At 41.2% G+C, this 23,836-nt stretch overlaps 1 protein-coding gene across 2 annotated transcripts in view; it reads right to left on the bottom strand.

Annotated features, from left to right (window-relative positions):
• Positions 1 to 1,673: 1,673 nt before the first annotated feature.
• LOC122933446 (N-fatty-acyl-amino acid synthase/hydrolase PM20D1-like) overlaps positions 1,674 to 23,836 on the bottom strand; it is a 79,015-nt gene continuing 56,852 nt past the window's right edge. For both annotated transcript variants that reach the window (XM_044288443.1, XM_044288441.1), the window contains 3 exons: positions 21,359 to 21,524; positions 15,389 to 15,488; positions 1,674 to 2,583 (listed from right to left, as the gene is read on the bottom strand). In XM_044288443.1, coding sequence (XP_044144378.1) covers positions 2,454 to 2,583; positions 15,389 to 15,488; positions 21,359 to 21,524 — 396 coding nt within the window. In that variant the 3' untranslated portion in view covers positions 1,674 to 2,453. The remainder of the gene's footprint in view (positions 2,584 to 15,388; positions 15,489 to 21,358; positions 21,525 to 23,836) is intronic.

Raw genomic sequence — 23,836 nt, forward strand, 5'->3', positions numbered from 1 at the left:
TTATTTTTTTCACGCCCAGGAAACATGGATCACGGATGCGGCTGCCAAACGGTGCATTTCCCGATTTTTCCACGGACCCATTGAAAGTCAATGGGTCCGCGAAAAAAAACAGAAAACGGCACAACGGCCACGGATGCACACAACGGTCATGTGCATGAGGCCTAACTCTGCTCCTCTGACAGGATCGCAGAGCATTAGAATGATTTATAATGCTGCAAGTCCCTGCCAGACCGCAGATCTACTGAACTGTACTGATGGCATTTGTCAGAATACTGCCGTAAATTCAAGGTTTGGCAGGGACACACAGCATTATAAATCATTATTATACACTGCGATTCTGTCATAGCGGCAGAGTTCAAAATGAGAAATCAGTGACATACAGCGTGTTTCTCGCAGTGAACTCACTCATCTGAGACTGTGGCCTAAGGCATTCAAATAAATCAGCGTTAAGCTAAATTAACCTCGTCTCTGCCGTCATAATTGGCATTTTTGAATGAAATTTAAAATAAATGCTTTGGGAGAATTAAATCTGAAAATGCTAACAAGCATAGCACATGCCTAAGCATTTTACAGTTGTTGTCAGCCTTCTAAGGTGTGTGCAGACAAAATGTGTATTTTTTTTGTTGTAAAAATCCAGCACACAATCTGACCCCTGCATTTCTGTTGCAAAATTTTAATATTTCATGCAGTGGATCCACATATAGATTTATCCCCATTCAATGGGACTAATCTGCATTAGTGATGAGCGTCAGGGGCAATATTCAAATTTGCTATATTTTGCGAATATTCATCATAAATTTGCAAATTCGAGAGTATGCCAATTTTCGCAATCAAGAAAATAATGGCAATGTAATATGCGTGTATTGCGCACGCAATACAGGTGTGGGTCACTTTTGCTACATTTTTCAAGCTGCTAGAAGTTTCCAGAGACTGGAGAAAATGGTTGGCACAGCAGAACATTACAATAGCTTTATATGCAGATAGAGTGCTCCAATATATTAGCGATTGTGCAAATCGGCAATTAATGATGCGCATATTTTGGCACAATACGTGCAAGTTCACATTTTAGCAGGTCTGAGTACATATTAGGCCTCTTGCACATGACCGTATGGCTTTTTCTGTATTTTGCGGTCCGCAAACAATACGGATGACGTCTGTGTGCATTCAAATTTTTTGGTGGAACTGAACAGCTGGACCCTGAAAGAACAGTACTATCCTTGTCCGTTATACGGACAATAATAGGACATGTTCTATCTTTGAACGGAAAAAACAGAAATATGGAAGCGGAAGGCATACGGAGTGCCTTCAGTTTTTTGGGCGGATCCATTGAAATGAATGGTTCCGTATACGCAACGCAAACTACGGAAAAAAAACCTTTTGTGTGCAAGAAGCCTTACTGATTGGTGCACTAAGTATTGTTGTGAACTTGTGACATCACAGCACTATGTCTGTAGCATGTACGTATGGACAGCAGAACCTAACACCCTGCACTGGAACCCATCAGCTACACTATATCACCTACACTGACTATCTCCCACTAATGACAATAGTGTCTCTCAGAACTGCAGAAAATGGCTACTGAGGAGGTTCTTATATAGTAAGGGGTAGGCAACCTTCCTATTGGTTGCTAGGGATGTTGCTAAGCTCAGATAAAGACATTGCAGCCTTCTCATTGGCCCACAAGAAAGAAGCAGGGAGGGATCATGGGTTCAGATGAAAAAAAATAAAAAAAATAAAGAATATTCACAAATACATATCACTATATTCTAAATTTGAATATTCACGCCCAACACTAATCTGCATGTGGCCACCCTCTGTGGTTTCCTCTCCATGTTGTGATATGATATGTCTTCCTGAGCTGCACATTTCACATAAGAGTCATAGTTTATCAACAACTGGAGGAGGATTAAGTGAATTTCACATGGATTTTGGCACGGAATAGGTACCGAAGTGCACATGGATAATTTGCCATGTGAAACATACCTAAAAGGGTACTACTATACCTCTTTGGGGAAGGCTTTGCATATCCTGCATTCGGCTCTGAATCTACTTCTGCAGGCAGCTATATTACACTAGTGTAAAATTGTCATTAAAAGCACTAGTTAGTTATATTGAGGACTCGCCTTACCAACCTGAAAACAAGGTAGTTATTTCTATACTTATTTTTCAGGCAAAGGCTGTACTTTCACAGTGCATCAGTCATCTCAGACTTAGTAGTCATTAGTAGTCTTCACTTCAAACACGTTTATTGACACCTCATTAAACACTCCCTATTTCTGGTCAACAAATTACATTTTCAAAATAAATTTAACAAAAATAACCACTCAATAATACCGCCAACCATTCAAGTATTCTGCACAATAATACCGCCAACCATTCAAGTTTTCTGGACAATATTACCGCCAACCATTCAAGTATTCTGGACTGTTTACTAACTGCTAGACTAATCATCATTATAGCTCATGGGTGGCTCGATGAGCAACGGGAACTTTATCAAAGTCAGCATTCTGGATCAGTTGATAGTAGAACTGCGTAAGCTGCTCTAAGCCCTCCACAGAAATGCGTTCATTTAACCCATGGATCCTGAAAAGATCAAAAGCAAAGTTGAGTTGGTCAAGGACAAAACACAATTCACTTTTATGAGAGCAAAGTAGGAAATAAGGATACATAAGCAACATGTGCGCAACCAAAAAGGATAAAGAAAAATGTACATTAAAAACACTCAAAAATAGTGACCCCATAGAAGTGGCCACCTATAAAAAGCAATTTACACAAGGTTAAGAATATCATCTATTACATTAAAGCCAATATAAATTAGTATAATGGACAAATAAAACAGTCACCCCACAATGAGTGCTGCAACACATTTCGACTGTGCTGCAAAAAAAAAGGTGCACAGTGCATACTAGCGTAACAACTAGAAATGAGCACTTTTCTTGAAATTAATTTAAATATAAACTGTACCACTCAATTGAAAAACAAACTGAAATCTTTTAGGTGGAGGGAAGAAAAAAAAAATAACTAAAATAATGTGGTTGCATAAGTGTGCACACCCTCTCATAACTGGGGATGTAGCTGTGTTCAGAATTAAGCAATTACATTCAAAATCATGTAAAATAGGAGTCAGCATACACCTGCCATCATTTAAAGTGCCTCTGATTAACCCTAAATAAAGTTCAGCTGCTCTAGTTGGTCTTTCTTGAAATATTCTTAGTCACATCCCACAGCAAAAGCAGAGGTCCACAGAGAGCTTCCAAAGCTTTAGAGCAGGGGTGCACAACCTGCGGCCCCCAGAGCCATGGTTTGCGGCCCACGCTCTGCTGGGCAGAAACACAGCTGATCCTGCATTCAGCTGTGTTTCTGCACAGAGCGCTGCACAGCAGATGGATCACAGGTTTTGCTCCTGCACTGTAGCAGGAGCGGAAAGGGTCCCCGGTTATTAATAAGATCGGGGAAGCCGAGGAGAAGACAGAAGCGCTTTACTAGCACTTTTGCCTTTTCCTCTATGAGCGCTCTGCAGTGTGGACCTGGCGATCACGTGATCGCTGGGTGTCTCGGGAACAGAGGAGCGCTGCCCTAGTACAAAGCCTCCGCAGCAGGCTGGTTTCCCTGTAACTGGGGCTCCAAAAAAAAGTCACTTATTGTTTCCCAAAGGTCTTTCAGTGACCTCTTGGGGAAAAAATATGTGGTAAAACTAAATAAATATATAATAAAACATAAATAAAAGAAAAGAGAAATAAAATATGTGGCATAAAAAAATAGAAAATTATTAGAAAATAAATAAAAGGGTTATCCGAGTTATGAAAAAAAAAATATATAGCAAATAGCACTGAAAATCTGATGGGCAGTAATATATAACTAAGCTAAGCAAGCTTTATGCAAAAAAAATAATAATTATATATTTCCTCATTTCCCTGGTTCTCTTCTGGCCCTTTGTTTACATGCAATAAAAACACTCTCTGCCCCTCCCCCTGCACTGCTAAGGGAGTGGATACAAGAGCTGCCCTGAGTGACATGTCTGCCTGCTGGGGGACTCTGCAGCATGTTGTATGTGTAGGACTACAAGTCCCAGCTGTATAATGACACTGCTAAGGGAGTGGATACAAGAGCTGCCCTGAGTGCTGGGAGACTCTACAGCATGTTGTATGTGTAGGACTACAAGTCCAAGCTGTATAATGACACTGCTAAGGGAGTGGATACAAGAGCTGCCCTGAGTGCTGGGAGACTCTACAGCATGTTGTATGTGTAGGACTACAAGTCCCAGCTGTATAATGACACTGCTAAGGGAGTGGATACAAGAGCTGCCCTGAGTGCTGGGAGACTCTACAGCATGTTGTAAGTGTAGAACTACAAGTCCCAGCTGTATAATGACTTCTAATACACACAGGATCTTCCCCCTACCTTCTTGTGCAATGCTCTCTCTAGTCCTTCAGCTCCTGTGCCCAGAATTGTCACTGTTGCAGATACCCAGTACCCAGTGTGTGCAGCTGGAGGGGTTAAGAATCCTAGCAGAAAGAGCAGGCACTGAAGGGGGCGTGGCCAGCACAGTGACGTCTTGTTTACAGGCTTGTAAATGACCTTTATCAGAGCAGGGAGAGAAGCTGACATCACAGGTCATGTGACCCTAGTGAAATCTGAGAAACCAGCCACTGCAGATAAAGTGAGTTAATTGGAAAGCTGTTATATTTGCTTAGTTAGGAACATAGAAAGAACAAAAAAATAACTCGGACAACCCCTTTAAAAAAATAAAATACAATAAAAGGAAAAAGTGCTTAATAAAAGAGTGTTCACTGTCCCACAACAGTCTTTTTATGACCATATGTGGAAAAAATATATATAAAAAATATATATAAATTAATAAAATTATTAAAAATAATACAATAAACTATTAATAAAATTCAAATAGAAGTAAAAAATAAAAAGGAAAAAGTGCAAAATTTAAAAAAGTGACAGTGTTCCCCAAGGTCTTTTTATGACCTCTTGGGGGACATATTATGTAGCAGAAATATATTAAGTAAAAAAAAAAGATTTAATACACAAAAGAAAAAACACCCACACTAATCAAAACCGTCACCATTACCGCCCCATTCACGTGAAAATGTTCATATTATATAACAACGTCCTACACAAAATAGGGAACTAATTATAATAATTTATTTTGGTGTCAGTTTGCATATTTAAAGAATAAGGAGCTATAGTTTGAAAAAAGATATACTTTTTAAAAACATTTTGTACAGTTTCCCCCAAATGAAAATTGTTGCAAAAATTATTTTGGTAGTCCAACAAATAAGATAGTTACAACCATTTGAACCACCACACGCGCTAAATCACAAAAAAGTGTCTGGTCATTAAAGGGAACCCGTCACCAGGATTTTGGGTATAGAGCTGAGGACATGGGTTGCTAGATAGCCGCTAGCACATCTGCAATACCCAGTCCCCATAGCTCTGTGTGCTTTTATTGTGTAAAAAAACGATTTGATACATATGCACATTAACCTGAGATGAGTCAGAGCTTGAAAATATGACTCTTCTCTGGTCACACAAGATAGATATTACTCTTATGTTAATTTGCATATGTATCAAATATTTTTTTTTACTCAATAAAAGCACACAGAGCTATGGGGATTGCGGATGTACAAACCGGATTCCAAAAAAGTTGGGACACTATACAAATCGTGAATAAAAACTGAATACAATGATGTGGCGGTGCCATCTTCTAATATTTTATTCAGAATAGAACATAAATCACGGAACAAAAGTTTAAACTGAGAAAATGTACAATTTTAAGGGAAAAATATGTTGAATCAGAATTTCATGGTGTCAACAAATCCCCAAAAAGTTGGGACAAGGCCATTTTCACCACTGTGTGGCATCTCCCCTATTTCTTACAACACTCAACAGATGTCTGGGGACCGAGGAGACCAGTTTCTCAAGTTTAGAAATAGGAATGCTCTCCCATTCTTGTCTAATACAGGCCTCTAATTGTTCAATCGTCTTGGGCCTTCTTTTTTGCACCTTCCTCTTTATGATGCGCCAAATGTTCTCTATAGGTGAAAGATCTGGACTGCAGACTGGCCATTTCAGTACCCGGATCCTTCTCCTACGCAGCCATGATGTTGTGATTGATGCAGAATGTGGTCTGGCATTATCTTGTTGAAAAATGCAGGGTCTTCCCTGAAAGAGATGATGTCTGGATGGGAGCATATGTTGTTCTAGAACCTGAATATATTTTTCTGCATTGATGGTGCCTTTCCAGACATGCAAGCTGCCCATGCCACACGCACTCATGCAACCCCATACCATCAGAGATGGGGGCTTCTGAACTGAGCGTTGATAACAACTTGGGTTGTCCTTGTCCTCTTTGGTCCGGATGAGATGGCGTCCCAGATTTCCAAAAAGAACTTCGAATCGTGACTCGTCTGACCACAGAACAGTCTTCCATTTTGCCACACTCCATTTTAAATGATCCCTGGCCCAGTGAAAACGCCTGAGCTTGTGGATCTTGCTTAGAAATGGCTTCTTCTTTGCACTGTAGAGTTTCAGCTGGCAACGGCGGATGGCACGGTGGATTGTGTTCACTGACAATGGTTTCTGGAAGTATTCCTGAGCCCATTCTGTGATTTCCTTTACAGTAGCATTCCTGTTTGTGGTGCAGTGTCGTTTAAGGGCCCGGAGATCACGGGCATCCAGTATGGTTTTACGGCCTTGACCCTTACGCACAGAGATTGTTCCAGATTCTCTGAATCTTCGGATGATGTTATGCACAGTTGATGATGATAGATGCAAAGTCTTTGCAATTTTTCGCTGGGTAACACCTTTCTGATATTGCTCCACTATCTTTTTGCGCATCATTGTGGGAATTGGTGATCTCTTGGCTTCTGAGAGACACTGCCACTCTGAGAAGCTCTTTTTATACCCAATCATGTTGCCAATTGACCTAATTAGTGTTAATTGGTCTTCCAGCTCTTCGTTATGCTCAAATTTACTTTTTCCAGCCTCTTATTGCTACTTGTCCCAACTTTTTGGGGATTTGTTGACACCGTGAAAATTTGAATCAACGTATTTTTCCTTTAAAATTATACATTTACTCGGATTAAACGTTTGATCTGTCATCTACGTTCTATTACAAATAAAATATTGACATTTGCCATCTCCACATCATTGCATTCAGTTTTTATTCAAAATTTGTTTAGTGTCCCAACTTTTTTGGAATCCGGTTTGTACTAGTGGCCAACTAGCAACCCATGTCCTCAGCTCTATACCCAAAATCCCGGTGACAGGTTCCCTTTAACCTCTTCAGGACATAGGGCGTGCGGTGATCGCTACCCGCGGTGCCTGCTTAAATCATTGAGCAGGCACCTAGGCTAAATGCGCGGGGGGGGGGCCTTGGTTCCCGTGACCCCCTCCATGTCGGCGATTGCAGCAAACCGCAGGTCAATTCAGACCTGCGGTTCGATGCGCTTTCTGATCCCCGCGGTCCCTGACCGCGGGGATCAGAAACTTTAGTATTCCTATAATATATCTTTATCCCCTGCACCCCTGAGTGATTTTATCCCGGTGGGAGGTGCAGGGGGAGGGTTGCGGGCTGTGCGGAAGGCGGGCGGTGCGGCAGGCGAGAGATCGCGATCCCCCGCCCGCCTCCCCTTGAATAATCGTTGGTGGCCAGTGGGTATACCAGGGTGTCAGCACATTGATGACACCCTGGTATAAACGGCTGACATCTGTGATGCGATGTCAGCCGTTTAACCCTTTCCATACCGCGGTCCGTACAGACCGCGGTATGGAAAAGGTTAACAGTAAGAGGGGGCTCCCTCCCTCTCCCATCGGGGGGCTGCTGTGCCTTTGCAGCCCCCCCGATGGGAGAGGGAGAGAGCCCCCAGACAGATCCCCTCATTACCCTTCCCCGTCTGCGAAGTTGTGGCAGACGGGGAAGGTTCCCATGGCAACAGGACGCCTTCTCAGGCATCCTGCTGTCCATGGTGCTGAACAGATCTGCGCTAAAGGCATAGATCTGTTCAGACAAAGTGTAAGTAAAATACAGTACAGTACACTATATAGTGTACTGTACTGTATTATACAGACATTAGACCCACTGGATCTTCAAGAACCAAGTGGGTCTGGGTAAAATAAAAGCAAAAGAAGTGAAAAAAATTTAAAAATCAAAAAACACATTTATCACTGATTAAAAATGAAAAAAATAAAATTCCCTACACATGTTATATATCACCGCGTCCGTAACGACCTGATCTATAAAACGGTCATGTTACTTTACCCGAATGGTGAACGCCATAAAAATAAAAAACTATGATGAAATTGAAATTGTGCCCACCTTACTTCCCAAAAAAGGTAATAAAAGTGATCAAAAAAGTCGTATGTACGCCAAAATAGTACCAATCAAACAGTCACCTCATCCCGCAAAAAATGAGACCCTACCTAAGATAATCGACCAAAAACTGAAAAATTTCACAAAAAGTGTAATAGCAAGCGATCAAAAAGTCATACGCACCCCAAAATAGTGCCAAACAGTCATCTCATCCCGCAAAAATCACACCCTACCCAAGATAATCGACCAAAAACTGAAAAAACTATGGCTCTCAGAATATGGAGACACTAAAACTAGATTTTTTTTGTTTCAAAAATAAAATCATTGTGTAAAACTTACATAAATAAAAAAATTGTATACATATTAGGTATCGCCGCGTCCGTGACAACCTGCTCTATGAAAATATTACATGATCTAACCTGTCAGATGAATGTTGAAAATAACAAAAAAAAAACAGCTATTTCTTGTTACCTTGCCTCACAAAAAATGTAATATAGAGCAACCAAAAATCATATGTACCCTAAACTAGTACCAACAATACTGCCACCCTATCCCGTAGTTTCTAAAATGGGGTACATTTTTTGGAGTTTCTACTCTAGGGGTGCATCAGGGGGGCTTCAAATGGGACATTGTGTCAAAAAAAACGGTCCAGCAAAATCTGCCTTCTAAAACCGTATGGCATTCCTTTCCTTCTGCACCCTGCCGTGTGCCCGTACAGCGGTTTACGACCACATATCGGGTGTTTCTGTAAACTACAGAATCAGAGCCATAAATATTGAGTTTTGTTTGGCTGTTAACCTTTGCTTTGTAACTGGAAAAAAATAAAATATTAAAATGGAAAATCTGCCAAAAAAGTGACATTTTGAAATTGTATCTCTATTTTTCATTAAATTCTACTCTAGGGTGCATCAGGGGGGCTTCAAATGGGACATGGTGTCAAAAAAAACAGTCCAGCAAAATTTGCCTTCTAAAACCATACGGCGCACCTTTCCCTCTACGTCCTACTGTGTGCCCGTACAGTAGTTTACGGCCACATATGGGGTGTTTCTGCAAACTAGAGAATCGGGGCAATAAATATAGCATTTTGTTTGGCTGTTAACCCTTGATTTGTTACTGGAAAAAATTGGATTAAAATGGAAAATTTGCCCAAAAATTTAAATTCTCAAATTTCATCTCCATTTGCCAATAACTCTTGTGCAACACCTAAAGGGTTAACAAAGTTTGTAAAATCAGTCTTGAATACCTTGAGGGGTGTAGTTCCTTAGGTGGGTCACTTTTATGGAGTTTCTACTTTAGGGGTGCATCGGGGGGGCTTCAAATGGGACATGGTGTCTAAAAAACCAGTCCAGCAAAATCTGCCTTCCAAAAACCAAACGGCGCACCTTTCACTCTACGCCCCGCTGTGTGGCCGTACAGTAGTTTACGGCCACGTATGGTGTGTTTTTGTAAACGGCAGAGTCAGGGCAATAAAGATACAGTCTTGTTTGGCTGTTAACCCTTGCTTTGTTAGTGGAAAAAATGGGTTACTTTGAAATTTGCAAATTTTTAGTAAATTAGGTATTTTTTTTAATGCAATTTTAGCAGTGTCATGAAGTACAATATGTGTCGAAAAAACAATCTCAGAACGGCCTGGGTAAGTCAAAGCGTTTTAAAGTTATCAGCACTTAAAGTGACACTGGTCAGATTTGCCAAAAAATGGCCTGGTCCTAAGGTGAAATAAGGCTGTGTCCTTAAGGGGTTAAGGCCTTTTTGGGCCCGGTCATTCAAGCGTTAACCAATAAGCGCCTTCCGCACTAGCAAGGTGATGTGCTTACTGGTTACTGCAGGGCGCCTATAACTGCATTGGCAGGAGATGGTAATAACCAGCGAGCTCCGTCCTCTGCAGTGAAGGAAAACGCTGATTTATAAATAGGAGGCAGAATGGAAGAAAATGTCGCCACTTTTCTGGTAAAAATGATTTTTAACAAGTTCCTGAAGCATGGCCTCTAAATTAGAAGATTCATACTTACCTGCTCCATTCCGTTCTGGTCCTCTGCACTGCCTCCATCTTCCGGTTCCTGCTCTGTTTACACCTGGCAGTGCATGGCCATGGTCACTTGCACGGCTCCAGTCAATGACTGGCTTCAGAAGTGACATGCTGCTTGTGGCCACATCACCGCCTAAGCCAGTCATTGGCTGGAGTGGTGTATGACCATGTCCACGCACTGCCAGGTGTAAACAGCGGAGGCAGTGTGAAGGACCGTAGCGGTGGGGAGCAGGTAAGTATAACTCATCTGTTTCAGGGGCTATGCTGCAGCACGATATTTGGGACAATTACTGGGAACAAGTGTTCATAGGAGCACTCATATCTTATATCTGGCTGGTATAATCGTGCAGCTGATCAGTCGATAAACAAGGAATCGCTCATTTGTCGGCTGATTTGCATATTTTATCAGGATGAAAGATGTCTGAATATCTGCAGCACATCTTCCTGTGTGAATCTAAATGAAGGCGGAACGACTGTGGCAGCGATCACTCCTCCCCAGTCACTTTGCTTGTGTAATAGGCAGATGTGCGCCGATCAACGTTTTTTTTTAATTTGAGGCACCTTGAAATAGAGCGATGTGATAATGCGGCCCCCAGACCAAAAAAGGTTGTGCACCCCTGCTTTAGAGGGATTGCATTGTTAAAAGGTATCAGTCAGGAGAAGGGTACAACAGATTTTCCAAGGCATTAGATATATCATAGAACACAGTAAAGACACTCATCATCAAGAAGAGAAAATATAACACAACAGTGACATTACCAAGAACTGGATGTCCCTCCAAAATTTTAGGGCATGACGTCATGAGATCATGTGACTGCTTAGTTCCGCCCTTTACAGACTGTGCCAGATGCAGGAAAAGGGCTGTAAGGAGAAGCAGAGCAGCGTCCAGAGCAGGGAGAGTGCAGGCACTTACAGTATGCTGTGGTCAGTGATTTCTGGTGAGGGGTCTGGGGGCTGTATTTTTATGCAGTTTGTAGTGAAGTATATGAGGTGTGTGAGAGCTGCTAGAAGGGTTTATAAAGTCACCCACAGTTACATTGCTCACCATACAGTACATGTAAGTACCCTTACATTAGGTATTTTAACTCCATAAGGTGGTTTTGCCTCGTCTGTGCGCTCTCCACACTGAATTTTATCTCCTCTGTGCCCCCTCCACACAGTGGTAGAGATAATTTCAGATTTTGAAATTTGCTTACACTTCGTTTGGTGGTAGAAGCAGAATTGCGTTATGGATTCCGTTACCACAGACCATAACTTAATTCTATGATGGAATGCATAACGGAATGCCTTTAAAGGCATTCCGTTATTCATTCCGTCATAATAGAAGTCTATGAGCTACATAACGGATCCGTCCCGTTTCCGTTATGCAGGGGAGTCCTCTCCTGCATAATGGAAACAGGACAGATCCATTATGCAGGCAATAGACTTCAAATATGACGGAATGAATAATGGAATGCCTCTAAAGGCATTCCGTTATGCATTCTACGTCATAGAATTGCGTTATGGTCTGTGGTAACGGAATCCATAATGCAATTCTGCTTCTACCACCAAACGAAGCACAAACAAATTTTATGACATGAAATTCGCTCATCCCTACACAGTGGTTTTGCCTCCTCCACACGGATTATAATATATAATGGCCCCTCTGTATTATTAGTATATACAGTCCTGATCAAAAGTTTAAGACCACTTGAAAATGGCATAAAATCATATTTAGCATGGCTGGATCTTAACAAGGTTCCAAGTAGAGCTTCAACATGCAACAAGAAGAAATGTGAGTGAGACAAAACATTTTTTGAGCATTCAATTTAATGAAAACAATGAATAAACTGAAACAGGCTGTTTTTCAGCTGATCAAAAGTTTAGGACCACACCTCCAAAAAAAACGAAACCCCCCAAAACAGAAATCCAACTTCCAAAGTTGAATTCAGTAATGAGTAGCTCCGCCGTTATTATAACTTCCAAAATTCGTTTCGGCATGCTTGATGCAAGCGTTTCCATGAGGTGAGTGGGAACATTTCTCCAAGTGGTGAAGACGGCCGTACCAAGTTGTCCATTTTTGTAAACTTTCCTTGCCATCCATCCCCAAAGGTTCTCAATTGAATTTCGATAAGGGGAACACGCAGGATGGGCCAAAAGAGTGATGTTATTCTCCTGGAAGAAGTCCCTTGTCCTGAGGGCATTGTGTACTGTAGCGTTGTCCTGTTGAAAAACCCAGTCGTTACCACACAGACGAGGGCCCTCAGTCATGAGGAATGCTCTCTGCAACATCTGGACATAGCCAGCGGCCGTTTGACGCCCCTGCACTTCCTGAAGCTCCCCAGACCATTATGGCGCCCCCTCGACTGTGGCGCGTAGAAAACATCTTAGGTGGGATCTGCTTGTCATGCCAGTAACGTTGAAAACCATGAGGACCATCAAGGTTACATTTTTTCTCATCAGAGAATAAAACTTTCAAAGGTGGTAGAATGTCCCATGTTTGGTGCTCTCTTGCAAAGTCCAAACGAGCATTTCTGTGGTGTTCAGGGAGACGAAGTCTTTGAAGACGTTTTTTGTTTTTGAAGCCCTTCAGTCTCAGATGCCGTCTGATGGTTATGCGGCTGCAGTCAGCACCAGTAAGGGCCTTAATTTGGGTCGAGGATCGTCCAGTGTCTTGACGGACAGCCAACTGGATCCTCCGGCTCAGTGCTGATGAAATTTTTTGGGGTCTTCCACTTGACTTTTTTGTTCCATAACCCTCAGGATCATTTAAGAAATTCCAAATGACTGTCTCGCTGCATCCCACCTCAGCAGCGATGGCGCGCTGTGAGAGACCCTGCTTATGCAGTTCAACAACCCGAACTTTGCCATCACAACGTGTGACTACCTGACAGAAAATGACAATGAATCCACATCTTTGCACAGATTTGGCCTTTTAAAGGCATGTGGTCCTAAAATTTGGATCAGCTGAAAAACAGCCTGTTTCAGTTTAATCGTTATTTTCAATTAATTGAATGCTTAAAAAATGTTTTGTCTCACTCCCATTTCTTCTTGTTGCATGTTGAAGCTCTACTTGGAACCTTGTTAAGAGTCAACAATGTAAAATATGATTTTTTGCCATTTTTAAAGCGGTCTTAAACTTTTGATCAGGACTGTATAATGGCTCCTCTGTATTAGTATATATAATGGCCCCGCTGTATTATAACAGCCCCTTCTGTGTTATTATAATATATAATAGCCCCCTGTGTATTATTATAATGGCCCCTCTGTAATATTAGTATATATTAGTGTGCCTCAACTCTGGTCCTCCTATCTGTCTGGCTCTACCACAGTATTGGGGGGGCAGCAGGATAACAGTGTTGAGGTACAGGGAGGGGAGGATGATAGTAAAGTGAGGAATCTAAAAATACTTTCTGTGAAACTCTGTAGAGATGCAGCTGAAAGAAGGTATCATGGCAGTCTTATCTCCGAATGAAGACGTTGAGCAAAGTCTAAATCACAGGAGATGTCACTAGATGGATGAGGTATGTGGTGCTGTATTATACAGTATATTTCGTAGCAATGTATGTTATGTCCATCCACATATCTGTTTCACGGTAGGGTTGGGGGGTGTATTCAGAATATGGCCCACCCTGCCGCTTCCTGGCCCCAGACTTCAGGTCACACTGTACGTGTTCTGAATTCTGGGGCCTCACACCCATCTACTACATTATCTGTACTCAGAGAGTTATCACTGAGTTATCTGTGGTGTTACATAGGACTGCAGGTGACATCTACTATATTATCTGTAAAAAGGGGCATGGTCACAGGTTGGGGGGGGGGGGGAGGCGCAATACATGGCTTGCCCCGGGTGCTGGCAACCCACACTACGCCACTGGCTGCAGGAATATCTTGCAAGTACTGGCTGTGTGGTATATATGACAACCATCTGCTGTATTCTTCATATGTCTGGGCTATGGGGTAAAGTGGCAAGATGAAAGCCTTTTCTTACAAGAAAAACATCCAAGCATCTGAAGGCTCCCAAAAGCATGTGGGAAAAGGTCTTATGGTCTGATGAAAGCAAGGTTGAACTTTTTAGCCATAATTCCAATAGATATGTTGGGCGCAAAAACACTGCACATCACCAAAAGAACGCCATACCCACAGTGAAGCATGGTGGTGGCAGCATCATACTTTGGGGCTGTTTTTGTTCAGCTGGAACTGGGGCCTTAGTTAAGCTAGAGGGAATTATGAACAGTTCCAAATACCAGTCAATATTGGCACAGAGCCTTCAGGCTTCTGCTATAAAGCATACATCCAAATCAACAAAGGAATGGCTTCACCAGAAGAAGATTAAAGTTTTGGAATGGCCCAGCCAGAGCCCAGACCTGAATACGATTGAAAATCTGTGCGGTGATTTGAAAAGGGCTGTGCACAGGAGATGCCCTCGAGGAGATGACAGATTTGGAGTGTTTTTGCCCACAGTCAAAATGTGCCACGCTGATAGACTCATACTCAAAAAGACTGAGTGCTGTAATAAAATTAGTTTAAGGGTGTGCACACTTATGAAACCATATTATTTTATTTTTTATATTTTTTCTTCCCTCTACCTAAAAGATTTCAGTTTGTTTTTCAATTGAGTGGTACAGTTTATAGGTCACATTAAAAGGTGGAAAAAGTTCTGAAATGATTTATCTTTGGCTCATTTTTTTACAGCACAGAAACCTGACATTTTAACAGGGGTGTGTAGACTTTTTATATCCACTGTAGGTGAGCCGCTAAAAGCCCTGATTTGAGGCTGAATGCAAGGCATTATGGGCAAGCCTGCCAACTAGGACATCACCTGGTGTCATGTGATCCTCCTTCTTCATATTCCCTCCATTACTGTGCTCGCTAGTGTGATATGTAAATGTCGGATGTGATTTTGACAATTTGCCTGAATCGAATCTATTCATTTTCTATTCATATGTATAATGCTGATATGGAAATATATATGTGTAAAATCAATGATAACTTGCATGAGTAATTGCAAACTGAGCACTGATTACAAACAAGTGAGATTTCTGTCAGTCATCCCGTACCTGCTCAGATCTTCAGCTTTCAATTTGAAAGGGCTAAAACGATAGATACTGTCAGTAAGATTGACAAAATGCCGGCTGTCTGTATTTCCAATGCAGATACCTATTAAAATACATAAGGTTGAGATTAGTTTTGTGTTATATATAATGCAGACATATGTTCTACTCTAATGTACGAGTGTCAACATTGCTGTAAAGAAGTCTGAAGATTCTAATTTACCCAGGTCATGGTATATCAGTAGTAATAAGTCACAGCAAATGGTCTAAATGCGAATTGTCCCACGTTATATACTGGTGACTCATGCTTCAGTCATGGAGGTCAGGTGTGGATTGCATTTGCATGACTCATGCTTCAGTCATGGAGGTCAGGTGTTGATGCATTTGCATAACTATGTGTGGTTAAAGTGCCTCAGGATAGGTGTTAGAGCCACACTGTAAGCTTGAATAGAGAGGTGAAGGGGTTCCACATCTTATGTCTGCCACTTACTATGTGGCTCTAATACCTCTTCCAAGACAATTTAACCACACCTTCAGACATGCAAATGCAATCAACATCTTACCTTCATGACTGAAGCACGAGTCACCAGTTTTTACTATGAAATAATTAGTGTACAAGACAATCTAATTCACAAGACTAGCAAAACGTTTTCAAGAAAAAATAAAAGTCCACTTTATCTGGCGTATTACTACCGATATTGCTGTGAAGAAATATTTTGTCATCATTCAGATTCCTGCTCTTTTCTTTTAAAGGGGTTGTCCATCTTTACGATTGTCGGTACCCTTCTGTTAAAGAAAGAAGAACTCACAATGGTCACTCCAATAGCTTGAAACTACCAAAAGAAATAATTAATTTTTTAATGAAAATCACCAATGAAAATCAGACATTGCTTTTGAACTGTGGTTCAACAGAATAATTGGAAAAACAAACACACTAATCGAATTGACTTGGACAAAATGATGGTACCCCTAGAAAAGATTGAAAATAATTTGACCATAGGGACATGTTAAACTAAGGTGTGTCTAAGTTAATGTTTTCTGTAAGAATGATGATCGCCAAACTAGGGTTGATTCGGGTATCGAATTTTTGATACCGGACAAAAGTATCGAATGGGTATCGACCTCAATACCGGGATTTGACATTTTTCGATACTAGGATGCTCTACTACGCAGTCTAGTATCACAGAGCATGGAGTGTGCTGCTCTGGAGAACACGGAGCACGCTGAGAGCAGCGCGCTCCGTGCTCTGTAATACTAGACTGCGCAATGATTTTAATACTGGGGGGTGCACCGCGCCACCAATGATTTAATACTGTGGAGGAGTGAGGGGGGTAGGGCGCACTGCGCCACGAATGATAATTAACGTTTAATACAGGAGGTTGGGTTCGGGTAGCAGAATCGCATAGCCGTTACCCAGCCTCTATGACAGGAAGCGGCGATCAGCGGCCATCAGCGGCCGTTAACCCCCGGAGTTAACTGCCGCTGATCGCAGCTTCCTTTCATAGAGACTGGGTGACGGCTATGTAATTCTGCACCCAGCCTCCTCTATTTGTATTAAACGTTAACTGACATTGGTGGCACAGTGCGTCCACCCCCCTCTCTCATTGGTGGCAGCAACGGCACAGGGGGAGGGAAAGAGTGACCCCTGTGCCGCCGCTGCCACCAATGAGAGAGAGGGGCGGGCGCACTGCGCCACCAATGATAGTTAACATTTAATACAAATACAGGAGGCTGGGTGCAGGATTCCATAGCAGTCGCCCAGCCTCTATGAAGGGAAGCTGCGAACAGCGGCAGTTAATCCCCGGGGTTAATTGCCGATCGCAGCTTCCTGGTCATAGAGACTGGGTGATGGCTATGCGATTCTGCTGCCCGAACCCAGCCTCCTGTATTAAACGTTAATTATCATTGGTGGCGCAGTGCGCCCCCCTCCTCACTTCTCCCCAGTATAAAATCATTGGTGGCGCAGTGCGCCCCCCCCTCCCCAGCATTAAAATCATTGGTGGCGCAGTGCACCCCCCAGTATTAAAATCATTGGTGGCAGTGGCCACAGGGTCCCCTCCTCCTCATTGGTGCCAGTGGCAGCTTCGGAGCCCCAGCAGTGTAATTGTGGGGCTCCGATCGGTTACCATGGCAGCCAGGATGCTACTGAAGCCCTGGCTGCTATGGTAACCTCCCTGATGCTGTGTGTACTATGCACAGGTCAGCAGCGAGAGTGTGAAGTCCTATTTACCCTGATAGAGCTCTATTAGGGTGAATAGACAAGGGATTAAAAGATCCCAGGTTCTAGCCCCTAGGGGAGGTAATAGTTAATAAATAAAAAGTAAAAAAAAAAAAAAAAAAAAAAAAAAACACCTGAATATTAAATTATAAAATCACCCCCTTTCCCAATTTTACATATAAAATAGAGATTAGAGGTGAACTCCAGTGTCAGATCGCATTACCCGTTTCTGTCTTAACCAAAGTAGCCTTAAAAGGGTTGTCCCAAAAAATATTCTACAGTTCAAACCAGCACCTGGATCTGAATACTTTTGCAATTCCATGTTATAAAAAATTTAGTATAGCAACAGAATTATTCAATATAATGAATCTGTATAGCGCCACCTGCTGTTTGTTTTTATTGTTATTTCTTTGACTGCTGAGTGCTGAGTGAGAAGGCAGCTCATGCTCAGTTTCGTCTTTCAACTGGCTCCTGAGCTGGGATAGGGAGAACATGGGCATGCCCCCTTAGCTGCAGCAGAAAAGGCACTCCCCTTGAGTTGCCAGCTTGATGTAAATCTAGCAGAGCAATGAATGGGGAGATCTCTGGATCCATGTGAGATACAGAACTGTTTCTAGTTTTGTTAGAAAGAAATTGTCATATACTATATGATGTCTGATTTTCATTGCTTACATTAGTCACGGGATAACTCCTTTAATGGAAGACGAACAAGGGGGAAACCACTGCTGAAAACAAATCACAAGAAAGCAAGACTGGAATTTGCCAAAATGTATACGGACAAGTATGTGTTTGGACACATGAGACAAAACTGGAGCTTTCTGGTAAATTACATGAGTTCTATGTTCACAGATGCAAAAATGAAGGATACAAATAAAGAACATTGTACCTACTGTGAAACATGGAGGAGGCTTGGTTATGTTTTGAGGGCTGTTATGCTGCATCTGGCACAGGGAATCTTGAATCTGTGTAGGGTACAATGAAATCTCAAGACTTATCAAGGCATTTTGGAGCAGAATGTGCTCCCAGTGTCAGAAAGCTTGGTCTCAGTCGCAGGTCTTGTGTCCTCCAACAGGATAATGACCCATAACACACAGATAAAACATCCAAGAATGGCTTAAGAGCAAAGAATTGGACTATGGTGAAGTTGCCTCCGATGAGCCCTGATCTAAATCCAATTGAACATTTGTGGAAGGAACTCAAACGTGCAGCCTGGTGTAGGGCACCCTTCAAACCAGAAACGACTGAAGCAGTTTGCTCACAAGAAGTAGTCTGAAAAACCTGTGGAGAGCTGCAGAAGTGTCATGGAGAGTTACAGAAATCGCATAATTGCAGTGATTACCCCCAAAAGGTTGTGCAACAAAATATTAAGTTAAGGGTACCATCTTTTTTCTCCAGGCCAGTTTCATTAGTTTGTTTTATAGATTATTCTGTTGAACCACAATTCAGAATCAAATGTCTGATTTTCAGTAATTTTTATTTACTTTTATCAGTTTGAAGGTATTTCAGTGACCATTGTGGGTTTTTCTTTTAACGGAAGGGTACCAACAATTTTGTCCACCTGTGTACATAAGCTGTTACATCCCCATAGTAAATGGTAGATCCCGAGTTATCTATATATAATGAGATGACTGTTGATAAAATACCTGTGCAGAACAGCAAGTTTAGACATGTTATTAGGCCTAGTATCCAGAGCAAAAACTGCAAGATTTTAGGTATTTTTAAAAAACTGTAGTGACATGGAAAATGATAACAAAAATCACCAGAAATGTAAAAAAAAAAAGGTGTAACAAAAAAATGCGATTTAAACAACAGGTCGTTTTCCATTTAGACAGACAGATTAGATGTTCTTGAAATGGCAAGAAATGCCCAGGAACGAAACTCTGGCAATCACTGGTAGCAATGATTTACTGTTTTAGCCTGGGATTGGCTGAGCGGCATTCTCAGCCATCTCCTGCAGTATCAAGAACAGAAACAGGAAGTAGAAACGCAGCATGACATATTTTTTTTTTACATTTTATCTCATCTGTAACATTTTTATTTTTTTTTGTCAACATTTTATTCGGTTTTCATGAAGTAAAAATCAGTATACAATATTCAAGATGATACAGCGAAAATAATTACAATTAATTCAGACCTGCGGTTTGCGGCTTTTACCTGGTGCGGCGGTGGCGGTGCCATCGGGTCCCCGTGGGGCTGTAGGGGGGACCTAATGGCATGGAAGGCAGCCCCCTGGATCTCACAGATCCAGGGGGCTGCCTTCCATTGTAAAAAATAGGGGGGAAAAAGTTGACAGATTAGGTATCGCCGTGTCCGTATCGACCGGCTCTATAAAAATATCACATGACCTAACCCCTCAGATGAACACCGTAACACCGTAAAAAATAAAAACTGTGCTATGTAAACAATTTTTTGTCACTTTACATCACAAAAAGTGTAATAGCAAGCGATCAAAAAGTCATACACACCCCAAAATAGTGCCAAACCGTCATCTTATCCCGCAAAAAAATGACCCCTACCTAAGATAATCGTCTAAAAACTGCAAAAACTATGGCTCTCAGACTATGGAAACACTAAAACATGATTTTTTTTGTTTCAAAAATGAAATCAATGTGTAAAACTTACATAAATAAAAAAAAAGATACATATTAGGTATCGCTGCGTCTGTGACAACCTGGTCTATAGAAATACCACATGATCTAACCTGTCAGATGAATGTTGTAAATAAATAACTAAAAATTAAAACGGTGCCAAAACAGCTATTTCTTGTTACCTTGCCTCACAAAAAGTGTAATATAGAGCAACCAAAAATCATATGTACCCTAAACTAGTACCAACAAAACTGCCACCCTATCCCAAAGTTTCTAAAATGGGGGAACTTTTTTGGAGTTTCTACTCTAGGGGTGCATCAGGGGGGCTTCAAATGGGACACGGAGTCAAAAAAACTGTCCAGCAAAATCTGCCTTCCAAAAACCGTATGGTATTCCTTTCCTTCTGCGCCCTGCCGTGTGCCCGTACAGCGGTTTACGACCGCATACGGAGTGTTTCTGTACACTACAGAATCAGCTACCATAAATATTGAGTTTGGTTTGGCTGTTAACCCTTGCTTTGTAACTGGAAAAAAATTATGAAAATGGAAAATCTGCCAAAAAAGTGAAATTTTGAAATTGTATCTCTATTTTCCATTAATTCTTGTGGAACACCTAAAGGGTTAACAAAGTTTGTAAAATCAGTTTTGAATACCTTGAGGGGTGTAGTTTCTAAAATGGGGTCATTTTGGGTGGTTTCTATTATGTAAGCCTCACAAAGTGACTTCAGATCTGAACTGGTCCTTGAAAAGTGGGTTTTGAAAAATTTCAGAAAAATTTCAAGATTTGCTTCTAAACTTAGTTCTAAGCCTTGTAACATCCCCAAAAAATAAAATCTTTCCCAAAATGATCCAAAACATAAAGTAGTCATATGAGGAATATAAAGTAATAACTATTTGTGTAGGTATTACTATGTATTATAGCAGTAAAGAAATCGAAACTTGGAAATTTGCAATTTAAAAAAAAAATTTGGGCAAATTTAGTATTATTTTATAAATAAAAATTATTTGTTTTAAATCCATTTTACCAGTGTCATGAAGTACAAAATGTGACGAAAAAACAAATCTCAGAGTGGCCTGGATAAGTCAAAGCATTTTTAAGTTATCACCACATAAAGTGACACTGGTCAGATTTGCAAAAAAATGGTAAAATAGATTCCATACAAAATCATACCTGGAGCAACTGGGGCTGCAGAGAACACAGAATGGATAGTTTTCTGCAAAGTCTGGTACCCAAAGTTTGATTCATCATGTGGGCTATTAGGCAGAGGATTAAATGAGTTAAGAACTGAAATGTCCACTCTTTCATCATTTATGGTGTTCCGCACTATGTCCAACACCTGCAAAGTAACAGATGGCAGATGAATTATCACAATATTTCTATTTTCAGATTCTATCCCACTATACAAACATTCCCTTATGAGTTTTCTGTATTCATGAAATGGTGCTGCCCCCTCTTTCTCTTCTTATGCCAACTTTTGTATGAGAGTATAGGAATACATACGAGATGGAAGCAGCAACAGCCTAATAAATACAGTAGACTAAAGCAGGCCATACACACTCAATAACCATTAGCCGAATGGTCCTTTTGGTTCAGGTTGCCTGAACATGTAGGTGTATTCAATGGTGAGGGGAGAAAGTCACTGTATTTGGAAATCATCCGCAGCAGTATGAAATTCCTAAAACAAATTCTCCTTGGAAAGATTCTTAGGTTTATTTGCAACAGAGCAGCAAGGTATATAAAACAGGAAATAATATAGGCGGAAAGTAGAACACAGCAATGAGGTGAACTATGGTAAGGCTAATGGTAGTGATAACAATGGTCCCCTATCTCAAAACTCAAACTTTTATACCCCAGAGAACAAAGGAGAGATCGTTTGTATAATTCAAGTTTGCCGCAGTGTACCGCAATGTTTCAGATTTTATTACATCACAGATACATTAAGATTAATTTCTATGTCGACTTTAGAACATCACCATACGCAAGAAAAGTCACACCTCTGTACACTTCACAATTCTTAATTGGTTAAAAGTTCCCATCACTGTTTAGTTTTCCGATTTTCTGATCAGTCAGAAGAACAGAAAAACAAACAAACCACGGATCCGTTATTTTTAGCATCACTTATGATCAGTTTGCATCAATTTGTGTCACTTATGTGGTGAAACGCGTCGGACAATTTTGAGGAAGGATTAGTTGTCAGGGCATAGCAGCAATAGACCCAAGGTTCCAGCGGATGTGGGTCGCCCTTTTAAGGGCGGGTGCCCGGAATACAGCCTGTTAGGGTTCTCCCAGCTCTCTTGGATTAGCTTATTTAGGGAAAGAACCTAGGCCGAGCAACCCGCAAAACACATTGTTTCAAGTGACCCCTCTGACAAAACTGCCGCTTGAATGATATGGGACTAGAGCTGCTAGCATCACCCGACATCCCTCCAATAAAGCAGTGCATCAACAGCATTGTTTTAATATAGTGTCACAATATTAAAAAAAATTTGACTAAATAAAAGTTATGTTTTAAATAACTTTAATAAGGCACACTCAGCTCAATTGTGATAATTTGAGACACCTCTGAGTAACTATACACTGGGCCACGACTATTGAACCTCTGACCCCGAGTATACATCTACTAATCTGTGTCACTTCCGTCAGAGATCACTCATGTTTCCCGGGAGAAAATGTCCTGCATGCAGAGCCTTTTCTCTCATCAAAAATAACTGATCTCTGGTCAAAACTGATCATAACCGATGTTCACAAGAAATACATCAGTTATTTTTAGTGCAAATTGAAGCTAAAAATAATGGATCTGTTTTTTTTTTTTTTTCTTTTCTGTTCTTCTGATGGATCAGAAGAACGGAAAACAAAACGGTAATGTGAACCCGGCCTTATCTGACAACCTCCAAACATCGATATGCATAATGAGGACTTACTCCTCTTTATACTTCATGATAGTTAATTGGCTAAAGGTTTTCTAGCATGTATGAGAATGCATATTTTAACCTTTGATCCATCTTCCACTGATCTCATTGTCATTAAAAGTGTTTATTTCCATAAACTAAAGAAGCTGACAAGTGTCCAATAATCAAGTTTCTAGAAGAGCCAGTGAAGTACATCAGTATGTCACTAAGGGCTGTTTCACATGAGCACTCAATGTGTGAGCATGATCCTCCGTTCTGGACTTGCAGGAGCACATGGCATTATACTGATTTATAATGCTGTGTGCCTCTGCTTAAGGTTACTTCTATAGGATCATACTGACAGCTTTATAAAGTCTGTAATTGTGTAGACTTTGCCGTTATTATTGCTCCTAAATGACTTTGCTTTGGCCATAAAGGGGCACGCCACGCATCTTCCGCATGGCCAAAGCAAAGTCATTTAGGAGCAATAATACCGGCAAAGTCTACACAATTACGGACTTTATTAACTGCAGAAGCATGGGATTGGTTTACAAAATCACATGCGAATGCGGAAAGGAATATGTCGGGAAGACTGGTAGGGAGTTGAGAATTAGAATAGGAGAGCATCTGAGCGACATAAGGAATGGCAGAGATACATCGGTGGCACAACATGTGAACACCAAACATGATGGCAGATTGGATTGCCTTTCCTTCATGGGAATTGAAAAAATTAAGCCAGGAATGAGACGGGGCGATTTTG

This window comes from Bufo gargarizans, chromosome 3 (assembly GCF_014858855.1).
Source record: "Bufo gargarizans isolate SCDJY-AF-19 chromosome 3, ASM1485885v1, whole genome shotgun sequence".
In the NCBI taxonomy this organism is placed as follows: Eukaryota; Metazoa; Chordata; class Amphibia; order Anura; family Bufonidae; genus Bufo; species Bufo gargarizans.